Here is a 23128-nt window from a genome sequence, read left to right on the forward strand (position 1 = left end):
GGATCCAAAAGAGATTTTGTTTACATAGGTTATATATTATATATTCACCATTATTAGAAGTTAAAACTGAGAGTTTAAAAATATTAGTCTATTTTAAAACAATAATTTAAAAAGTCAGTATATGTTAACATAAACAATTTAGGAAAAATAACTTCAAAAACACAGGGAGGAGAGTGATATTGTTTTACATTTTTTGCAAATCTCTTTAATGTCTGGCTTAGTAGAAGACAGCTGGTTTCTCATAGCTGTTTTTTCATTCAATCTGTTGCAGTATGTTATTTTGGCAATAAATACTGTCAGTTGTTTACTTTGAGGTAAGAGGCTCAATTGGTTCATTTTCTAAAAACATGTCTACCAGATACTGAAGTCTGAATAACGTGGTTTATCTATTAGTTGTTCTTTCAAGTAAAATGGTATCTCATGAAAAAAGTGGCTAGTTCAGCTTGCAACACAAACCATCACACACGTGTTCTTTCTCAAGACAACATGGTACTTCAGTATGCAGCAGTAGTGCTGTACGCATACTTCCTGCTCATCACACCAAACATTAAAAAGATACTCATTCTTCTGTGCCTCTTAATTTCTCTTTTACAGTTTGCCATATTTTTAACTTTCCATGCTGCATTCTGTATAATTCTTCATATTTATCTTCTAGTCCATTAATTCTACCAGAGATATATAATCTGATATTAAGTTTCAGTGGCTAAATTTCTAAGACTTTTATTTGGCTATTTTTCTAAGAGTATAGTAATTTCTGATAGTTGTTTTTCCTGAATAATCCATTCAAATCTAGCTTCATACTTTTTAAAGTTATCAAACTTACTTTGTATTCCATGTCTAATCATTTCAATATTAAAAGTCTGAACATCTGGTTCTGTTTGATTCTGCTGGGTCTCACTGAGGGTAGCTTATGTTCTTATGTCTTTAGCAATTTTGCGTTGTGAGCATACATTTCTTAGAATGTCTCTGTTCAGAGTCTTTAAGGACTAGATTATGGGTATGTTCTTCCTGGGAGGATTGTGCTTAGTTTTCTTTTTATTTTTTTCCTATGACATACCTAGGGTGAAGTCTCATGTAACTTTAAATAAAAAGTCTCAGATTACAGTTTTTAGGGCTGTGGTTGTCATAGTGACACGAATTATAAAGATACAGTTTTAATTTGCGTGTGTGTGTGTGTGTGTGTGCGCACATCTGTGTATGTGCATGTGTCTGTGTTCAAATATCACTAATAGCAAAGACAGTTTACTGTCTGTTCCTATGAACTGTTATTTTATTTTTCCCCTAGTTTGTTTAATCTCTGAATATACCTTCTCAGACCATTTATTCAGATAGGGTATGCATGTGTCTGAACATGAGCAACTTAGGGAGCCATTATTCTGCTTACCACAGTGATATATTAACCATCTCTAAATCAGTCTTCTTTCCTCCTAACTTCCTTTTTCCTTCCTTTCTTCCTTCTCTATTCTTTGCTTCCTCCCTTCCTTTTTTATTTCCTTCCTTCCTTTCTTGCTTCCTTCCTCCCTCCCTTTCAGTCATATGTATCATGGAATGCCTTGAATGGGATCTTGCTTTGGCTCAGACAAAAAGGCATTGGGAAATTTTGACCAAAACTACAAAGTTTAAGGAAGTTCTGTCAATGATAGACTCTGAACTTAAGAAAAAATGTGTCAGACTTTCAGGGCATACTACATCCAGGACATCATTTTGCCTGTGCCATTCATTTGTGAAGTTCTGGGCTACCTATCTGTTTATTCTTTTACCCTTTTCAATAAATGTCGACACACTTAACATGATATCTGGTAAAGGGGCCAGTAGCTCAGATAGCAAACAAAGATAACCAAGAAAACTTTCAGGAAGTCTTTGCAAATTCGCCTACTAGTTACATATCAAAGCATCATAGTTATCTGTTTCACAGCCTTCACAGTGCCCAGTTACACCTGGGCATTTTTCTGTATCAGCATTTCCTTACTTAGCCTGTATGAATAGATATGTTCTGGTTTTGTGTTTGCTTTGCATTTCTTGTTGTTAAAATCTAGTCTGATTTTCATTGCTACTTTAAGCTTATGTAAAATATCCTCATTATGTTATGTTTTCTTGGTGATAAAACTAGTTTGCATTTCTGAGAATTTACTCTTAATTTCATCATTCAAATTTTTGATTAAAAAATTTTAAACTAGCTCCAGAACAGATACATCTATAGGAATCAGTGAGTGTGCTAGGTATATCATTGATTTATTAGCTATTTTATCCTGCAGCAGTAGTTGCTGTAAGGATATTGTTCTGCCCTCAGAAACTTTATAATTATTTTTAAAATGATGTAAGATAAAACAAAAACAAATATATCCAGTTACAGCAATTCAGTAGTATATTCTAGCATAAATCCCTGAGGCTAAATGATGAACTGGAAAGCTTTCTGCAGCAGCTAAATAAGATTTTTTAAATTTAAAAAGTTGTACAGTATCCTGATAGATAAATACACATTTTGAAAATATTTTCAAATATGGGAAAGCAAAAAGAAGAAAATTTAAAATACCCTAATCCCATCATTTGGAGATAATTAATATATTTTATTTACTTCTTTTTCTTGCCCACAAAATATATGGTTGGTTAAACTAATTTTCTCTCTTAATACGTTGTAAATGTGTGTGTGTGTGTGTGTGTGTGTGTGTGTGTGTGTGTGTGTGTGTGTGTGATAGTGGACAGTGTTTGGAAGTAAGGACGAGGCATGGCTTCACAAAGTGAATCATTCCTATTACTCTCCTAATAGTGCACAGTAAGCCTTATTTTCTACTTTGGTGGGTTTAATGATCCCTTTCTTTATCACATACTAACCTTCTGAGATGCAGCTTTAAAATGCATCCACATTCAAAATACGTGAATAATATTTTCATACTAAGCATTAAATCTAGCTATTATTTATTGAGATTATTCCATACCTATTGAAAGAAAATGAACTGTATTAGTTATATATTTAGCTAGTTTTACTTGCTTAGTTTATAACTGCTTAGTTAAAGCTTATATAATTATTAAAGGGAGTGGTGTAGATTCTCTGTGAATTTGCTACATTTATAGTTATGGTGATATTTATGTCTATGTTATGTAAAGGGTTCCTGCTAAATAATGCTTTATTAACATTAAGATTTTATTAAAACATAAGCAGAGGGCAGTGTTTCTAGTTAATAATAGTGAATTAAAACTTAGGATATCTTTGAAATAATTCCTAGATGCATGTAATTTTATTAGTAGCACTGGACTTTTAAAGATTAACGAAAAATGAAAGAAAGAGAAGTGCTGTTGTCATCCAGTCACTTTTGAGTACACGATGCAGCATTTTCATCTCACATTAACCAAAAGACCACCTGAGAACCTGTGAAATCTTCCTGATTAGTCCTGACAGAAACTGTGTTTAATTATTTTTGTTTACAGGGATACAAGTTAGGCTTGCAGTTTGACATTTTCTAGGGTGATTAGACTATACTTCTTAATCTACACTTCTTGGTTATCTCCTTCTATTATCAGATAGAATTTACTATCCTGTCCTTATAATAAAGAGTATCTTAACCATTCACAATAGACTTACCTACCACATCTCAAGTGGCTTTGAGTGCTTTGACTTAAAACAGGTCTGATTCTTTTTGACAAGTTTTGGATAAATTTAAACTTTGTTTGTGAAAAGTATGGAGATTTGAATCTTTGATACACTAATAAGATGTATATTATAGCCAACAATAATTTGTCTTTTAATAGGTTGCTATAAAGTTACCGAAATTTTTCCAAACAAATTTACTTCACACAAGGTGTGAATAGAATTTTTTTCACTCTTTCTTAGAAGTTATACACCTTTCAGTAGAAGGGCAGAGGGAGGGATCAAAGAATTTGATTCTTTTCAACAAAGCTACATTGTACTTAGAAATAGTGGTTATATACCATTACACCTTTGAAAGTACGTGAGTTACCAGCAGCATAATACAATACTGTCGTGCGCAGCAGAAAACAAAACAAAACAAAAAAAGGTAAGCTAATGTGTTTTCTTTTCAAGGTTGGTTAGATATAAAGTGTATAAATTATTCTTTGTGACTATTCTTCAGATTTCAGTTGTGCTTCTTAAAACTTCTACAGGTAATTAAAACAGATGCTGAAGAACTTGTCTCCAGAAGCTATTGGGATACACTGAGACGTAACACAAGCCAAGCACTCTTTTCCGACCTCGCAGAGGTATAATTAAACCTCAACAAGGTCCTTGTACTATTTGCCATTTTGTTAATCTAGTCCTCATTTCATTTTAGGGTCATAGTGATGAAACCCAAAATGTATGTTACATTTTCCATTTTTTAGTGCAGCAATAATTACTATATATAAACTGTATTTGAAAACCTCAGCTTTGACAGTTCAACTTAATTAAAAGAAAATGCTGTTTCTTTTTACTTAAGGATTACTTTCTAGAAATTAGTATATATATATATATATATATATATATATATATATACATACACACATATATATATATTTTAAAGTTTCACTGACTCTTTTAAGCTTACAATTTACCATGTTACATGAAATGCTGAAATGTTTCTCCCAGTAAAAGATACCTGACTCTTCAAAGTTATGTTAGATTTAAACAAATTTTCTAATATTAATAGTGAGTGGCTTACCAAAGGCTAGAAGTATGGGAGGGTGGGAAGGTATGGTAGGAACAGTCAAGGAAGGGAGGAGTATTTTACCTTGACATTAAGATTGCCAGTGCATAGTGAAAATAAAAAGCAGACCAGCCTTATTTAGTTTTATTACTGTTTTTGAATTTGATACAAAGCTGCATCTTACTGCTGCATTGGAGTAGACTGCTTCCATTATCCCATTCTTATGCCATTGTCAATAGGGATTTCTAGTTTTTAAAGATGGGCTATATCTTAGAAACACTGTTTTGTATTTCTTATTAAGAATTTTTCCTAAGAACTTTATTAAAGGCAGCTTAGCAGTCTTACCAGAAAAAAAACTTTTCAATAAATACTGAGATTTATTTTTCATTATCTCTCTCTTTTCAAAGTGGCCTTCTCATTTCTTTTTCTAAACTTTAAATTTAACTTTTAAAAGTTACACCTAAAAATATCTAGACAACTAAACTAGATACAGTTGTGACTTCTATTATCCATATATATACTGTTACTCTATTGATGTGTCTAGACTACGGCAAACACTTGAAAATGTTACTTTTCTTTCCCTTGTTCAATTTTAAAGTCCCAAAGCAAATAAATATTTTGTCTTATGTTTAATATGTCTCTGATATACAAATATGATATAATTGTGACCAACAATTACCTTTTAAAATTATCTTTTGAATATGAGCCATGTTTAGGTATGAAGTGGCAGATGTTCCATTTACAGATATTTTAGAAGCACGTTATTTTGTAATCATTTAGTACATTATAATAGTCAGTGCTTAAAAGTAAGAGCAACTGGGAACATTACCTCTTAAGAGTCCCTGCAAGTCAACTGTGACCTAGCTTCCAGGCATCAAATCAAGTCCTATCATTGTTGTCTCTCCCCCATACTAGAGTATCCACCTGCCAGCCTCCAACCATCTTAATTCCATTTAACTCTAGTAGACATTTTCAGTTAGACAAAATCTGCTAATTCAATGTTGAATTTAATTTAAATCTTGGGAAGTTTAATATCAGAAGACCAGTCAGGTCTTGTGTACTCAGAAAATTATATGATTTGTGCAAGATCTTTGGAAAATGTATATGGTTCTATTGTAGATAGGCTGGAGCTGGTGGGCTTTTACAGCTTCCCAAAGGTAATTAATTCTGCAGACCTCTTCCCAACTCAACATTCTGTGACACCTCTGGTACTTGAAAGTGGTGGTGATAGGAGTATAAATACCACAGAAACTGGCCAACATTACAAATCAGTCTTTTTTTCCTCTGGATAACTGTTTGCCAGCACACTTTTGGCTATAATTAATCCACATTATGATCTTAAGCTGCTAAACTAATGACGAATTGAATCAAATTTCATGAAAGAAGGGAAAAAGAAGAAAAGAAAAGAAAACTTATATCATGTTCCAAAATAAAATAATTACTTGGGGATTATCTGTTACTACCCTCCCACATTAGAAAAATAATTGAGGATTAACTACAGTTCAGTTACAAGTAATTATAAATCCTATAGGTTACTGTGATTACTAGTGGAATATAGAATTGTTTATAGTATTAGCATTTCAGGATTCAATTTGGTTCAGAAAGAAGGCTTGGAAATCTATTTGGTAATTATATTTCTTTGTTATTTATTTAATATGTAATTATTGAGATAAAATCTCTGTAAATATTATAGGGAAACTGGATACTAGCCTTTCACATTCTAGTCTGGAGCTGTTTCTAGCCATAGATTTTTGAAATTACAGTAAAACTCTGTGTCTCTAATTGTGAAACCATATAATGAAAATTTGAATATCACAGTTAAGACCACTTTCTAACCAAAATCATATATAATAAATTCTTAGTGCAGTATATTATGCAGTTGTTGAATACATTCTGTCAGTGTCAACATTATAAACACAATTTTGAGTTCTACAGATGAAATTAAAATGTTGCTTTAAATTTGCTTTAAATTACATATTCTTAGTAAATTTCAGTCAATTATTCAAAAACTTTATTAACAAACTCAAAAGCTTGAAGATTTCCTCCAGCCCTTGGATACTTCATAGAGTTATTATCACATTACAATCAATAAAAATATGTTAAAAGAATATTTTAAACCCTTTAATAGTTTGATATGTTTCATGCAAGTTTATTTTATTATTGATGAAATCATTTTAAATAATTGTTAATCAAAGTAAGACAATGGCTTTTGTATAAATAGCCCAGGGGGTTCTATTGTGGCTTTTTCTTCCTTTGTTATGAAAATACCTGAATTCATTTTAACAATTAGCGCAAGAATCACAGGGATAAAGTCTCTATTTTTGTCTCAGTCCTTGAGTGATTTGTTATGTAACACTGTTGGAACACCAAGGACTCTAGTATAGTTTTCAGTGACTGAGCAGTACTCTGTTTCACTAAATGGGGGAAAAGTTTTCCTCGTTTTCATTTTCCAGTTTTTTTTCTCTGATGTCATTGTTACTTATGCCTCATTGGATCTGGATTATCTGGATAAATGCAACGTACATCTCATAAGATTTTGACGCTGAAAGACTGTTAAGTGAAGATCTGCTCTGTTCAGTAGGCATGAGAAAAACTGGCTGAATGAGGTCATTATTTAAAACCTGAATAAGACAAAGCCATCTCATTTTAATATACTGTGTCTTGAAAAGGACATCCCACAGTGTAAGAAAACATTCCTTAATTATGTTATCTGAATTCACTAACTTTTGGTATTCCTGTAGCCACTCATTTTAAGGCTTTTTTTTTTCTTCAGATGTATATAATATGTACTTTCAACAGCAAAAAATAAGAGTGAACAATGTAAAAATCTTTTTTATTAAGATTGAACATTATTATCTTTTCTGTCTTGTCAGTCCCTTTTCAGTGTCCTGAAATTTATTTGACAAAAATACATAATAACAGCTAACACTTAACTGAGGATTTGCAGGACCCTAGTCATGGCTAAATGACTTAAATGTGTTACCTAATCCTTACCACAACCCTTTAGGATAGATACTATTATTATTCCTTAAGATAGATGAACTTCTTTGAGGTCACTTAAATAATGAGAAGTGTCTGAAAGCCAGCTATCTGACTCTTGAATTCATCCAATTTGCTCACCACAGTACTGCCTATTTGTGAAGTAAGCAACTTTTTCAAAAACATTTCCCCCTTCGATCCCACTCTGTCTCCTTTCCTCCCATCCCATTCCTCTAGCTTCCAGAGAGAGGCGAGAGCCTCTATTCTCATGCCCCACTCAGGCATCGAATCACCTCTGACATATTTCTTCCTACTTGTAATTTAAGCTGATAATAAGATAATAAACATATTAAGCTAGACTCTGTTAAATCACAAAAAGAGTGTCTGCATTAATGTCAGATTTCTTTTTTCCCAAAAGTTATTTACATCTTACGACTACTAATAAGAACATTTGTTTGCTTATATTTTAACTTTATCCTTAAAATGGTTGTTATGGTTAGGATTATTCCCATTTTATAGATAAAGCTCAACGTGAAAAAAAAAAAAAAGAAAAAAAAGAAAGAAAGAAAGAAAAGTCAGTGACCCAGGTCTCTAATTTTAAATCTTGTTCTCTCTATGAGAGCAGGTTGCCTCCTCAACTTAAAGCTCCTGGGTAAAGTAATGCCTATAAGAGCTACTCCAGTTATACTAGTCTCCCCTCACTTAAGGAGCCCACATGGCTGGCACCACTAATAGTCCTCAACTTTCATAAGAAGCTTGTTCAAGAAAATGCATTTAAAACATAGCATGTGACACTTGGCTACCTGGCTGTATTTTTTTTCTCCCAGCAAACAGACCAAACCACTATCAGATCCTCAGATAAGTTGGTTATATTATAGAGAATTTCTCAGGTATCCCAGCTACAGAAAATACTTGGGATTTCTCAGCAAAATAAACTGAGAAGTAGTTGTAGAGATCTACCAAACCAATGATAAGGTTATATGCTGGAAATGATTCGGAAAATCTAAACTAAATTACTTAAATATAAATAGAATATTTAGATGATTACTAAAGAATGTCAACAATTTTAGATTTAAAGTATAGACACCCTACATGCTGGAGTTTTTAAGAGAGATGTGAATACTTAGTCACTTTAGAAAAAGATTTTCCCCTCCACATGCATTAAAAGGAGGCATGTGGAGGGGAAATTAGATGTGATCTCTGTTACTCCATGTTATTCATTAAAAGAGAAGAAGTTTGGTCCATGGAGAAAGGAAATAAAGATTCAACAAATGTTATGAAAGATAAAATCACTGTCTTTATGAAACATTTGGAAGAGGGCTGTGAGGAATTAAAGGAATATGAAAATTTAGTGTATGGAAGATGAGTGAATGAGACTTTTAATCAATAAACACAGAAGACTGATCCTTTGTAGAGAAGTATTTGTTTTCTGTCTTATGTTTCCTGTGGAGTACTATCAGGATTCTGGGCGAGACGTAATAAAACTATGGACCTATCTACAGCTATTTTTCTTGAATAAAAAATAGTATTATTTAAACTCTTTTTTTTTCCACATTTCCTAGGATAATTTATAGGAGAGTTACAATCCTTTGAATTTTATGCTTTTTGTACTTGAGTTTATGAAATGAGTTAATGACCAACTGAAGAAGGAAGGAAGGGAAGGAAAGAAAAGGAAGATCTATAAAGCTAAATTAAAGGAAGGTGGATGATTTTCATAGGCCATTATACTTTATAAGGACTATAACCAAGCAGTTTTAAGAAAATACTTGGAAGTTAGTTCATTAACTTGAGTGGGAAAGGAAAAATCATCTGGAATTAATTTCTTATCCATTTGACAAGTTACATAAGACTTTGAAAATTATAGATAATATAAATATCAATGTCATATTATTACTTTAGTTTCTCTCCTTCCAAATACAGTATCCATTTAAAGTATCATAATTATGGAATATAATGGTTAAAGGAAGCTGTTTTGTGAATCTTGGACCATTCTTGAGTCAGCCCCATATATTCAATATATCTGAAGAGTTTATCTCTTTTTGAACATCATTTAAAAATACATTTTTTTCAGGTTAGGAAATCCAAACTAAATTACTTAAATAAAAATAGAATAGATGTTCACTAAAGGATTTCAATTATTTTACATAATTTAAAAGATAGAAACTTATATGCATAATTTGAGATTAAATATTTCTTAAATCTAAAAAGTTTTCAGTACAAAGATCAGTTTCATTGAAAGTTCTATTATTAAAGTGTGAGCTTTAACTATAACTGCATGTATTAATATGCCTATGTTTTTCATTCCAATACTAATATATTTACATTCTTGATGCTTATATGTTGATAACAAAATCCTTTGAGAGATATTGGGTATCCTTATTCTGTTTCTTTTATTGAAGCTAACTTTTAAATTGTGATTTTTTTTTAAGCGTGCTGATGATATCACAAGTTTAGTAACAGATACTACACTTCTTGTACACTTTTTTGGAAAGAAAGGAAAAGCTGAGCTCAACTTTGAAGATTTTTATAGGTGAGCTTATTTTTACATTTTTCTTAAAAATTATTAGCATACTGAAGTTAGAAGCCTCTTTAGAAATTGTCAGTACAGCAATACCTCTTTGTTACTTTAATCTTAAATAAGATACTCTTTATAATAAAAACTCACATTTATCAATAGCTACATACCAGTGGTTATATTGATAATTATAACAGGAAGTTAATGAATGATTTTTTTAAATTCCAGATATCTAGATTGATTGTTATCTCCTGTATATTGAAAAGAAAGTATGTTGCCAATTTCTTAGTCTCAATAAGCCACAGTGATAATAACAAGTAATATAAGTATCATTGCTACTCCAGAAGTTACTTTTGTTATCTTCATGTTATAGATGAGGAAACTAAACCCCTAAAAAGCTAGGTTATTTGCCCCCAGGTGCTGCAGTCATTAAGTGGCAAAGCCTCACAAATGGTGTGCTCTTTTCATTCTCATTTATAGGGAGGAACATTTATTAATCTTTGTGTCATCACACAATTATTTTCATGTAAACCTTTTCTGGGACAGTGAGTATTTGATTATTTCCTGTTACCATTACTCTGCATTTATCTTTTTCATTCTTTATGACATTTTTGTCATAGATTCATGGATAATCTCCAAACAGAAGTTCTAGAAATAGAATTCCTTTCCTACTCTAATGGAATGAATACCATCAGTGAAGAAGATTTTGCTCATATTCTTTTACGATATACAAATGTGGAAAATACGTCAGTATTTTTAGAAAATGTGCGTTACAGTATACCTGAAGAAAAGGTATCTAATCCTTATATTTAGTTGGTTATGTTACTATTTTGTAATATGTGCCTATAAAACACATTGCCCTTTTGTTAGTTCTTTTGCTTTTCTGTGGATTAAAAAATGTCTTGGATGTATTTCATTCTGTGTCCTAAGTGCCCTGGCTACATTTTAATAAATGAATTAATTATAAATTCCGGGTAGATATCTACATTTTTCTTAGGTATTTTGAAAATCCTTTAGGCTATTAGCAGTTGTTTTATTCAAATTAACAATATCATTTTTCAGGAGAATTCCACTTAGCTATATGCTTTGACTACGACCAAAACATTACCGCATAAAAAACAGTTTATGTTGACATCATTTCTGTCACACTCTATTCCTTCCCATAACACCCTTAATAAAAGGTCATTTGAAGACCACCATTGATGAGTGAGTGATCTTATCATCGGCTGAAGTGAAGTTTTTCAAAGAGTTTGGATGGCATGAATGGTTAAGAACCTGGGACAACTGATTATCTATTTGTTTAGTAACAAATGTGTTGTCAGCACTTCTGAACAGTTGCATTATGTAGTGGTATTTGAATGCATCATTGCAACCAAATAGAACTAGTGTTACAAGCATGGGATGTTTTAGATATACTGCCTTCTATTTGTGTTTATACAAGGATCAGGTTAATCATCCAAGAAAAACTTGCAAATAGTTTGACTTTGTTTAGAATGGATACACTGTGACAATGTTAACAATTCTCCATGTCCTCTAAGGAATGAAAAAAAAAAAAAAAGGACTTGATGCATTTGGCAATTAGTTTACATTATCTCCGAATTAGAGTACTTTTTATCTGTTTCCATGTTAAACTGAAATTTTCCAATTCATAGGTACTTCCCTAAAAATAAATATTGAAAATTGTACTACCCTAGTAATGCAATTTTTCAGCTACTGGGGTATTACTTAGGGCCTTGAATCTGCATTTTTTTTTGTTTTTACTAAATGGAAATATTAAAATCTGTAACTTAAAAGGTTAAGTTTCTTTAAGTTATATTCAGTTTCTGAAAACTTCTAATTTCTAGAAGTACCTGAAGCACCACAAATGATTACTGTAGAAATGGGAAAATTTGCACATGAACCAGAATGAATTGATTCTCATTGATTTATTTTTTCTACATTACCTCATAAATCCTCAGAGCAACCTTCCAGGCTTGGCAGCTTTCTTTGGCATCTTTCTTTTAGAACAGGAGAAGCTGAGGCTTTCAGGTACTTAGAAACTTGTCTAAGAATTCATATCCAAGGCTTTCTAAGCCTGTGATATTCTTTCCACTCTCTACTTATGTCTTTCCCCTCCTTCCACCTACTTAACACTTTCCCTTCCTTCCATCTCATCTCCTTCTCTCCAGAAGAATAATAGCTACTAACATTTGAATTAGCACTTTAGATTTTTTAATTACTTTCATTTTCATTTGCTTACATAGCAGATATTTATTGAGCATCTACTTGGCTTTATTCTAACCACTGGGGTTAAAGTGGCAACATAAGCAAAATCCTTCTCTCATGGAAATATATCTTAGCAGAGAGACACAATAAACAAGTGAAAAAATTACATACTTCTAAATACTGATAAAATGTTATGAAAGAGAGCAAGAGTCATGGGGACTGGAAAAGAAGGTAGACTGTCAGGAAGAGCTTTGCTGAAGAGTTAAGTGGTAGCTTTTGTGAGGAATAAGCTATGGAAAGTTCTGAAGGTAAAGAGTCTTCCAGGCAGAGGTAACAGCAAATACCAAGGGCCTGAGGACAGAGAGGCTTAGTTTATTTGAGAAAATGCCAAAAGATAAAGTAAGTGGACAGGAAAATTGGAGGAGATGAGTAAGGAGAGGTAGATACGGGTCAAATCTTTTAAGATTCTGTAAGCTATGGTAAGAAGTTTAGATTTTATTCCAATAGTGACTCTTAAGAGTAATGAGAAGCCACTATAGTACTTAAACTTTAAAGCAGGAGTCAGCAAACTGCCTCACTTCCTATTTTTGTAAGTAAAATTGTATTGGAACACAGCCATGCTCATTCATTGAACATATTATCTGCAACTGTTTTTGTACCATGATGGTAAAGTTGAGGCAACAGAGACCATGTAGTCAGCAAAAATGAAAACATTTACTCTCTGGTCCTTTAGAGAAAAAGCTTGTGCACCTTGCTTTAGAGCGTGGGCATGATGCTCATTCAAAAAATATTTATTCAGCAAGTATTGACAACCATCTATGGCACTCAGATGTGGTCTAATTCATGTGCCAGATAAAATCTGATTCATGTTTCAAAAGATATCTTGGCTGCTACATAACAGAATAGATTTTAGGTGGCCTGCCTTTGAAAGGAATAGACAGCTTAAGGTACTGTTATAGGTGCCCAGGCAATAGATAAGCATGGCTTGGACCAGGGTAAGGGTAGGCAAAAGGGGTCAGATATTGACTGGATCATTTAAAAAGTAGAGCTGATAGTACCTGTTCTAATTCAGTATAAGGGAAAAAGAGCAACTGTGAACTCCTAGGGCTTTAGCTTGAACCACAAGCTGAACCAGTGCCATTTGCTGAGCTAAGCACAACCATGAATTTAGGATTAGGAGAAAATCAAGAGTTTTATTAGGGACCAGTTATATCTGAGATTTTAAGTAGATATCTAAATGAAGAATTAAGCAGGCCAGTTGGATATGTGAATATAGCAGTCAAGGGTGCAGGCAGGACTACTGATTAGTAGTCCTTAGTATATAAACTTCCACATTGTCTCCAGCTTAAACTTCTCCCCTAATTTCAGGCTTTTACACTGTACTGCCTAGTCAGCATCTCCACTTGAAGATCCAATAGATATCTCAGACTTAATGGTTGCAAACCTGAACTTCTAATCATTCCCATAAAACTTGTTCCACAAACCATCTACCCTGTTTCAGTTCATAGAAACTCCATTCTTCTTAATTCTTGTGTCCAAAATTTTGGACTCCCTCTTTTCATATTCTACATAAAATCAGTCCATCAACAAATCCTACTGATAATACCCATGTCAGAATTTAACCACTCTTAGTCACCTCTGCTGCTACCACCCAAGTCACCATTCTGCCTGGATTATTGCAGTTGCCTCCTGGATCATCCTTCTGCCTCTTGACTTTGCTTCCCTGCAATCTGTTCTACATTTAGCATTTACAGAAATGCTTTTCACTGTAATTGAGATCATACCACAGTAAGATCTCCAGTCTTCTCAAAGTAAAAGCCAAAATCCTTACAGTGGATCCTACATACACTGCTCCCTCATTACCTTTGACCTCACTTCCTATATTCTGATCCTCCTCATTCACTCTGCACCAGCCACAGAAACTCTACTGTTTCTCACATCATCTCTCTTGGGTCTTTTGTATATGTTGTCCTCTCTAATGAGAATGTTCTTCCCTTAATATCCACATGCTCGTTATGCTATTTCTCAATGATGCCTACCGTTTCTAAGCTAAAATATAAATAATAGCCTATTATATGAATAATATATAATCTATTATGTAAATGATACTCCCTCTCCTGGTATTCCCTATTCCTTCCAACCTTAATCTGTTTTTATTTCCATCGCATTATCATACTCTAACATAATGTATAATTTCCTTATTTCCTTATACAAATATATTTTATGTATATGTGTGCATATATATATTACATTGAACTCCTGTTAATTGATGGATAGCTGGTATTTTAAAATGTAGAACTTAAAGCTTATGTTTTTATGAATCTTACCTACAGATATATTCACTTATGATGAAATGGCACATGTACCAAGTTATTCATTATAATGTTGTTTGTAATAGCAACAGATTGGCAATGCCTAAATGTCTTTCAGAAAGTTGCTGATCAAATATGTCATGATATATGTATAGAATGGATTAAGGTGCAGCTGAAAAGAGATCAAGAAAATTCTTTACTAGTGTAGAACAATCTCCAAGATACAGTAAGTGTGAAAAGAGCATGATTTAGAGCCGTTTGTAGTGTATAAAAAGCTTATGCTAACTCTGGAAGGATTCACAGAACTAGAAATTGGTTCCTCTAAGTAAAGAAACTACGTGGCTAAGGGTGGAAGGGAGATTTTGTGCTATACAATTTCTTGTGCCTTTTGAATTTTGAACAATTGAATATATTGTCATATTAAAAAAATAAAAAAATTTAAATGCCATAGGACTAGGTAAACTTATCTAGGAGATAACGTAGATAGTGACCAGAAGGGATGGAAAGATGGCTTCTCATCATAATCATGTAATGCAAATATTAACAAGAAAGTAGTATAATTATTGTTATTAAGCTTTAAGGAAATGGATATTCAGAAAGATTTAACTGGCTTACATTAGGTCATCCAGCCAGTAAATTTTAGAGTTTGGATTTATTTCTCCTAACCTTTTAAACTCATTTATTTTTCTAAAAGTTATTATATAGTTGCCATTTTATCAGTTACCAATAAACTTTGAACAGTGTATACATAGTGGCATAAGTTATGGGATCAGCATGAATTTTGTGCTGAAAACAAACATGTCTTATACACACTTGAAAGCCCCATAAGACCATGTTTTCTGAACATCTATTTGTATTTAGTCAGTAGCATATTGTAATGATTTATTTGGAGTTTTTGAGTTGGTCTTTTCCTCTTTCTAGTGTTGTGTTTTTTATTTTGTTGAGGTAAAATTTGTGTAACATCAAATTAACCATTTTAAACTGAATAATTCAGTGGGATTTAGTGAATTCACAATATTGTATAGCCACCACTTCTGTCTACTTCTAAAACATTTCATGCCAAAACTAAGCCCCATACCTATTAAGCAGTCCCTTCCCATTTCCTTCTCTCCTCAGTCCCTGGCAATTAACACTCTGCTTTCTGTCTCCGTAGATTTACTTATTCTAGATATTTCGTGTAAATGGAATCATACAGCATATAACCTTTCTGTTTGCCTTCTTTCATAGTATTTTTAAACTATTCACTTTTATTTAGTATTTTTAAGAAACGGGGTCTTTCTCTGTCACCCGTGTAAATGGAATCATACAGCATATAACCTTTCTGTTTGCCTTCTTTCATAGTATTTTTAAACTATTCACTTTTATTTAGTATTTTTAAGAAACGGGGTCTTTCTCTGTCACCCAGGCTGGGTTGCAATGGTGCAACCATAGCTCACCACCACCTTGAACTCCTTGGCTCAAGTGATCCTCCCACCTTGGTCTCCCAAGTAGCTGCCTGGCTATTTTTTTTTTTTTTTTTTTTTTTTTTTTTTTGGTAGAGACAGGGTTTTGGGTTTTTTTTTTTGCCTAGGCTTGTCTCAAACGCCTGACTTCAAGTGATCCTCCCACCTCGGCCTTCCAAAGTAGTAGAATTACAGGGGTGAGCCACCATCCCCGGTCTGATAGTATTTTTGAGGTTCATCCACATTGTAGCACATATCAGTATTTTCTTTGCTGTGGCTGAATAATAATTTTCATTTTATGTACATATACAATTTGTTTATCCATTCATCCTTCCATAGACATTTGGTCTATTTCTACCTTTGGCTATTGTGAGTAGTGCTGCTATGAATATATGTGCACATGTAGTTTTGAATTGTATTTCCCCAGGGAATAATTATATTCATTATCTTTTTATATGCTTATTGGCCATTTCTTTGGAGGAATGACTTTTCAAGTCCTTTGCCCATTTTTAAATTAAGTTGTTTATCTTTTTGTTACTGCTTTGTACATCTTTATATAAACTGGATACTAGAGCCTTATCAGATACATGATTTGCAAATATTTTCTCCCATTTTGTGGACTGACTTTTCACTTTCTTTTTATTTATTATTTATTTTTCATTTTTTTCTACAAAGAGAGCCTTTACTCTGTTGCCCAGGCAGTACTGCAGTGGCACAATCATGCTCACTGCAACCTCAAACTCCTGGGCTCAAGTGATCCTCCTGCCTCAGCCTCCCAGGTAGCTAGGAGTACAGGCTCATGCTACCGCAGCCAGCTAATTTTGATAATGTTCATTAATGCACATGTTTTTAGTTGGATTAAGTCTAGTTTATCTATTTTTATTGTGTTCCTTTGTGTTTGGTGTCATAATTAAGCAGCTGTTGCCAATTCAAGGTCATGAAGTTTTGTGTGGTGATTTTGTAAGTCTTACAGCTTTACCTATTAAATTTAGATCTTTGATCTGTTTTGAGTTTGTTTTTATAAGTGGTATGAAATTAGGGTCTAGCTTCTTTTGTGTGTGTGTGGATATCCAGTTGTCATATCATTTATTAAAGAAACAGTTCCTTCCCCAGTAAATGGTATTTTTGACATCTGTATTAGTCTATTTTCACACTGCTATAAAGATATGTCTGAGACTGGGTAATTTATAAAGGAAAGAGGTTTAATTGACTCAATTCCACATGGCTGGGGAGGCCTCAGATAACTTACAATCATGGCAGATGGCAAAGGAGAAGGGAGAGAAAACAAGGCAGCAGGAGAGAGAGAGAACACACGGGAAAAACTGCCATTTATAAAACCATCAGATCTTATGAGAATTCACCCACTATCAGCATGGGGGGAACTACCCCCATAATCCATTCACTTCCCTCCCTCAACGTGTGGGGATTATAGGTCCCTCCCTCCCTCAACTCGTGGGGATTACAATTTGAGATGAGATTTGGGTGAGGACACAGAGCCAGACCATATCAACATCCTTATTGAAAGTGACTTGACTGTAGATATTTGGGTGTATTTCTGCATTCTCAGTGCATGTATTTTTTGATGCTTTCAACTTTTGAGTTATCATTGTTTTATTTTTGTTAGCATATAAGCTAATTCTTTTCACCTTATTTCTAACAGGGAAAATTCCATTTAAGTCCTGATGGTTTATTCCAGTCATGATTCTGGGGACGAGGATGGTAAAGAGAAGAAATGGCCACATCTTTTTTCTCTGTCCCTCTCCTAGACTCTCTGTCCCTCACAGCCATTAAGATACATTGCTTCAAATTATTTCCCTCAAAATAAATGTTCCATTTGTTATTTTATAATTTTGTATTTCTAAACACAAAGTATTTAATCTATACCAAAAGAATGATTGTATGGTTCTGAATTTGACCTGTCTTTCCAAACATGAGAACCATGTGTTGAAAAATCTACAAGTTCAGAAGTTCAACATTGTAATCTGTCATTTTAAAATTTATTTCTTAATTTCAAGCCTGCCCCCAATATATTGATATTTTGTTTTCCCTTTATTTAAAAATATCCCATCCTCATGTGTTTTACTCCTGCCAACAGTATCCTGTCACCCAGAGACTACTGCAATATTAGCAGGTCACAGCATAAACTGGTATAGAACCACAGCAGTGACCAGTTTTTTTGTTGTTGTTGTTGTTTTTGTTTTTTTGGCAACAGGCTCTCCACATCAAGACAAACTTCCTGGTACAGTCCTCCTAACTGATTCAAACATGATGGGTGGGGTAGGGTCACAAAGCAGGATCCAGGATTGGAATGGTCATAAATGAATATAAGGAAAGAGGAAGTAAAAAATGTGAGGAGAAAAGACAGTAAGGATCTAATGTTGCAAGTAAAAGATGAGTTGTTAATTGAAGTAATATATACCGAAAGTTGGGCGTTTGGGTAAAAATCATTTGCTCTAATCAGTAGCTGGCTTCTATGAAACTAGACCCTGTGGTTCTCTCCCTGGCCTTCCAACATGGCCTTGTTTGTGTCCCTTCCTTGTTCACCCTCCTATTAAACTAAGAATTTGTTAGGTCTAAACTCAGCCTTCTGCTCTTCTGTCTTTCTCAATTACGTTAATTTGCTGAGAACAAACACATTAATTAAATGCAGCTTCTCTTGTCCAAATATGTATTCTCTGAGATTCATTGTACTTATTTAAAAGACTTTCCCTATTCAACTGAAGTAACACCAATGGCAATAATTGCAGTCTGTACAAATGACATTCCAGAAGAAGCCACCCTGACCTCCAACCCTTTACATGATCCCACACCAGCCTAGTGTGGAGGCGCCCAGAACTGTGTCTCTGAGGTCACTGCACTTCCTGCTGCTGCTCTGGCAGTGCCATAGTGACAGGAGCAAGTGGGAATAGGCTGCATTGACTCAGAGTCAGCACTTTGATTTTGCATTGTATTATAAAGACATTTGTGATCTAATGCTGAATCACATTTGAGTAGTACATGTGCAGGGGAAACTTTGTTTTTGGCTTTTTTTGTTTGTTTGTTTGTTTCTTTATTATTGTATTTACTTTAAAGGTTAAAAAAAATCAGGTCTCAAATAGAGGATTTGCAAAATTGAAACTTTTAAATTCTTTTTTATTGGCACTTTTTTTTGGAATTTTGTGCTGATATGACAGTGTTTAAAAAATATTTTCCCTATTATTGTAATGGTAGCAGCACTACCCAATGAAAGTAAGTCTGAGTGAATTTTACCTTCCAGTTGGAGAACAACTTCAAAATGTGGCCTGGAAATGTTTAGCTACAAGATACATTGCAAATGCTTAATCTGTTTATTTCTCTTCTGTGTTGATACTTATTTTAATAAATTTGACAATGCTAAATGTATTTTCATTTATTTTCCCTATACAGGGCATCACATTTGATGAATTCCGGTCATTTTTCCAGTTTTTAAACAACCTAGAAGACTTTGCAATAGCTCTGAATATGTATAACTTTGCAAGTCGTTCCATAGGGCAAGGTAAGTGATGATCTACAAAAATAAAAGAAAAAAAAATCTTACATTGTTTCTAGAGATTTTGAAACTAATTAATTAAATGTGACATACACGTATGGACTTGTGTGTGAAACTCTGGTGTATACTTTCAGTGACAAATCAGTTCTAGTACTTAAAACAGTCATGAGGAAGAAACCTCATGGCCACTGGGTGACACTGGGGGACTTGTGTCTACCTATGCAAGAGCCAGCTGGTCATGCCCTATTCTCACAGGATGGATTTATTTTACTAATTTAGTGCCTGCTGACTCAGAAACGGGAATTTTTCTCGGTAGAGCCACCTCTTAGCCATGGACTTATATTAACCAACTAACCTGTAAAATTGAGCATCAGTTTTGCATTATTTTCAAAGAAATACAGTGTTCACCGAATTCAGAATGCTGGTGTCCTCAGAGCCAGCTGTCTTAACAGCCTGTAGGTTAGCCTGCAGAAAAAGCCAAGTCTTTTTCCTAGGATCCTGTGGCTGTGATCATATTCCCTCTCCTCATGGCCATGTCCTTTTTAAAAATTCTTGCCATATGGGGACTTTATTTATCTTTAAGGTGATATACCTGTCTCTGCCATAATTTAGTATGTGTTCATGCACAAGCTTAAATCCCAGAGGACAGTCTTTGTTTTTTTATTATTATGTTCTAGAGAGAAGCCAAACTGCAGTCCCTAAGTACTGATGAGAATTATCTCTTTCCCAAGAACATAGATACTGATTACATTATATGGCCTTATTCATTTATTCACTGAATAAGAAAAACCTGAAAAATTTTACGTTTTACCCTTCCTGTAGTCTAGATGTTCAGATAAGGCATCTTCTCAACCCATTTTAGTGTTTTAAAGCTAAAACCTTTGGGTACTCCACCTCTACAGACTAGCCTTTACTGTCATGATAAACCTAATCAGTGTGTAAAGAAACAAATCAATATCTGGTTACCAGGTTCAAAATGGAAAAGTTGTTTTTTAGAACCGGGAAATGAAAAAAAATTGATGGTGTCACCTGTCCTGCAGGCGCTAAAAATACGTCTATCCCTTTTTGCTACCACAAGTATCTTTATTCAAATTATTACCTCTTAAAAGGAATATTCCTGTAGTCACCAAAGTGGCAATCCTGCCACTAGCTACTTTCTGCTTTGATATTTCCTATACACCTGACAGAATAATTTTTCTTAAAAAATTAACTTTTCTATGACACATCCACAGTGGAAAACTCTTATATTTTCCAGTTGCCTGTTGAAGAATGTTCTGGCTCCCTGCCTCAGAGTCTTTGTGCAGAGCTTCTCCAGATACTAGATGTTCCCAGCTCCACCCACCCAAGTTCACTGTTTTCTGAACAATGTTTTGTGCCCTCCCACCTCCCTGCATGCCTTAGTTCATTCATGTCATCTCATCTGCCACTTCTGTCATCTCTACGAGCTGAAATTGTCCTTTTGCATTCAGCTCAAAGACAAAAATGACAGCCTTTCCCTAACCACTACCTTTCTCTCCCTGCTCTAAGATACACACAGTAGTGATCACTCATCTCCAGATTTTCATAGCACTTTGTTGGTAATTTTTGGGTGGCCCTGTGCAATGATTATTTGGGCAGGGGTCTCATCTCCCATCTGAACTGTAAGTTTCTTGAAAACCTATTCATTTTAGTAACTTCTGAAGTATCTGTCATCAATAGTAGGTGCTCATTAAACATTTATTGAATAGGCATGCATTATTAAACTAAGCTGTTGGCTCTTTTCATTTAAACCCCCAAAATATGTGTATTACCTAAAAGACAGCATGATTAATGAAAAGCCATGTGTTACATCACATTATGATTCAGATTTAGAAAACAACTTTTTTACAACCTTTCTAGTAATTAACACATATTATAAAAATAATAACAGTCTGTTCTTTTCCTATGTAACATTTATCTAGATGAATTTAAGCGTGCCGTCTATGTAGCTACTGGACTCAGACTTTCACCACATCTGGTGAATACTGTCTTCAAGATTTTTGATGTTGACAAAGATGATCAATTAAGTTATAAAGAATTTATTGGAATTATGAAAGACAGACTCCATAGAGGATTCCGGGTAAACCTACACATTTTAGACCTATTGATATCCTTTTAAAGTCTGAGGGAAATAAATCCATCTAAGTTGAGAAATAACTTATCTTGATTTCTTAAGGATATAAACATGAATGCTTTATTTGAAAAGAAAAAAACATAAAAACTTAAAAAACTGTCTTTTGAGGTGATAAAAGAGAATGCTTTTTAAAAAATGTAAAATCAGTTTGACCTTATAATAATTTATTTTCATATTCAATTAATCTAATGTCTTCATCCTAGTTTGTGGAGGAAAAATGTTGCCAAGTTTTCAGAAAATTTAGTCTGCATGTTAGCTTTTCGGACTTGTTACTATACAAATAAATATCACTATTTGTTATTTTATTTTATTTTATTTATTCCTTTAGAGACAGAGTCTTACTCTGCCACCCAGGCTGGAGCGCAGAGGCATAATCACAGCTCACTGCAACCTAGAACTGCTGGGCTCAAGTGAGCCTCCTGCTTCAGCCTCCCAAGTAGCTGGGACTATGGGTGCATGCCACCATGCCTGGCTAATTGATATGTATATTTTTAAAGTAGCAACAAACTGCTTTTTAAAAGTGCATTTAGAATGTCCTCCCAGCAAAATAAGTGTGTGAGCTAATGGATTTGTTAATAAGTTTAATATAATCATTCTGATATATATATATATATTGATATATATATATATATATCTCAAAACATCACATTTACCCCATAAATACATATTTATATACTATTATTTATATATTAAAAATTTTTAAATGACTCTGGACTGTTGCCCTGGCTGATGTTGAACTCCTGGGCTCAAGCAGTTCTCCTGCCTTGACCTCCCAAAGTACAGGAGACACCAGACCTGGCCACTATTTCTCATTTTAGATTAGACAGATTTCCTCTAGGCAACTTGAGGTCCTTAAGTCACTGCATAGTCCCTACTTTTTAATATGAAAAATAAGTTAACATTTTTTTGCCTATTGAAATCTTATAGTAAAAATATAACTACCTGAAATTCAGTAATTTTTCCCCCCAAAAAAACATATTTTATAGCTAGAAATACAGTATGAATAAATATGTACACATCTAATGTATTATGAATATCCACAAATAGAAGAAGAGAAAAGAATCTATTAAAATTAAGAGCTAGAATATTCAATCCTCCTGCTGTCAAGAAAGAATATCCTTAAGTTTTATGCTTTTTTTTTTTTTTTTTTTGAGAGGGAGTCTTGCTCTGTCACCCAGACTGGAGTGCAGTGGTGCGATCTTGGCTCACTGCAACCTTCGCCTCCTGGGTTCAAGCAGTTCTCTTGCCTAAGCCTACTGAGTGGCTGAAATTACAGGCATGCACCCCCACGCCGGACTACTGTTTTGTATTTTTAGTAGAGCAGGGGTTTCGTTAGCCAGGCTGGTCTCAAACTTCTAGCCTCAAGTAATCTGCCTGC

General features: G+C 33.8%; 1 protein-coding gene across 4 annotated transcripts in view; it reads left to right on the forward strand.

Moving 5' to 3' along the window:
- Positions 1-23128, forward strand: part of MICU3 (mitochondrial calcium uptake family member 3) — a 94945-nt gene that overhangs the window by 66986 nt on the left and 4831 nt on the right. For 2 of the 4 annotated variants that reach the window (XM_003935556.4, XM_010346089.3), the window contains 5 exons: positions 4120-4215; positions 10046-10146; positions 10752-10923; positions 19496-19604; positions 21539-21696. In XM_003935556.4, coding sequence (XP_003935605.1) covers positions 4120-4215; positions 10046-10146; positions 10752-10923; positions 19496-19604; positions 21539-21696 — 636 coding nt within the window. The remainder of the gene's footprint in view (positions 1-4119; positions 4216-10045; positions 10147-10751; positions 10924-19495; positions 19605-21538; positions 21697-23128) is intronic. The other 2 variants (XM_074383960.1, XM_074383961.1) reach the window with 2 other exon arrangements.

The sequence above is a fragment of the Saimiri boliviensis genome, chromosome 13 (genome assembly GCF_048565385.1).
Source record: "Saimiri boliviensis isolate mSaiBol1 chromosome 13, mSaiBol1.pri, whole genome shotgun sequence".
NCBI classification, from domain to species: Eukaryota; Metazoa; Chordata; class Mammalia; order Primates; family Cebidae; genus Saimiri; species Saimiri boliviensis.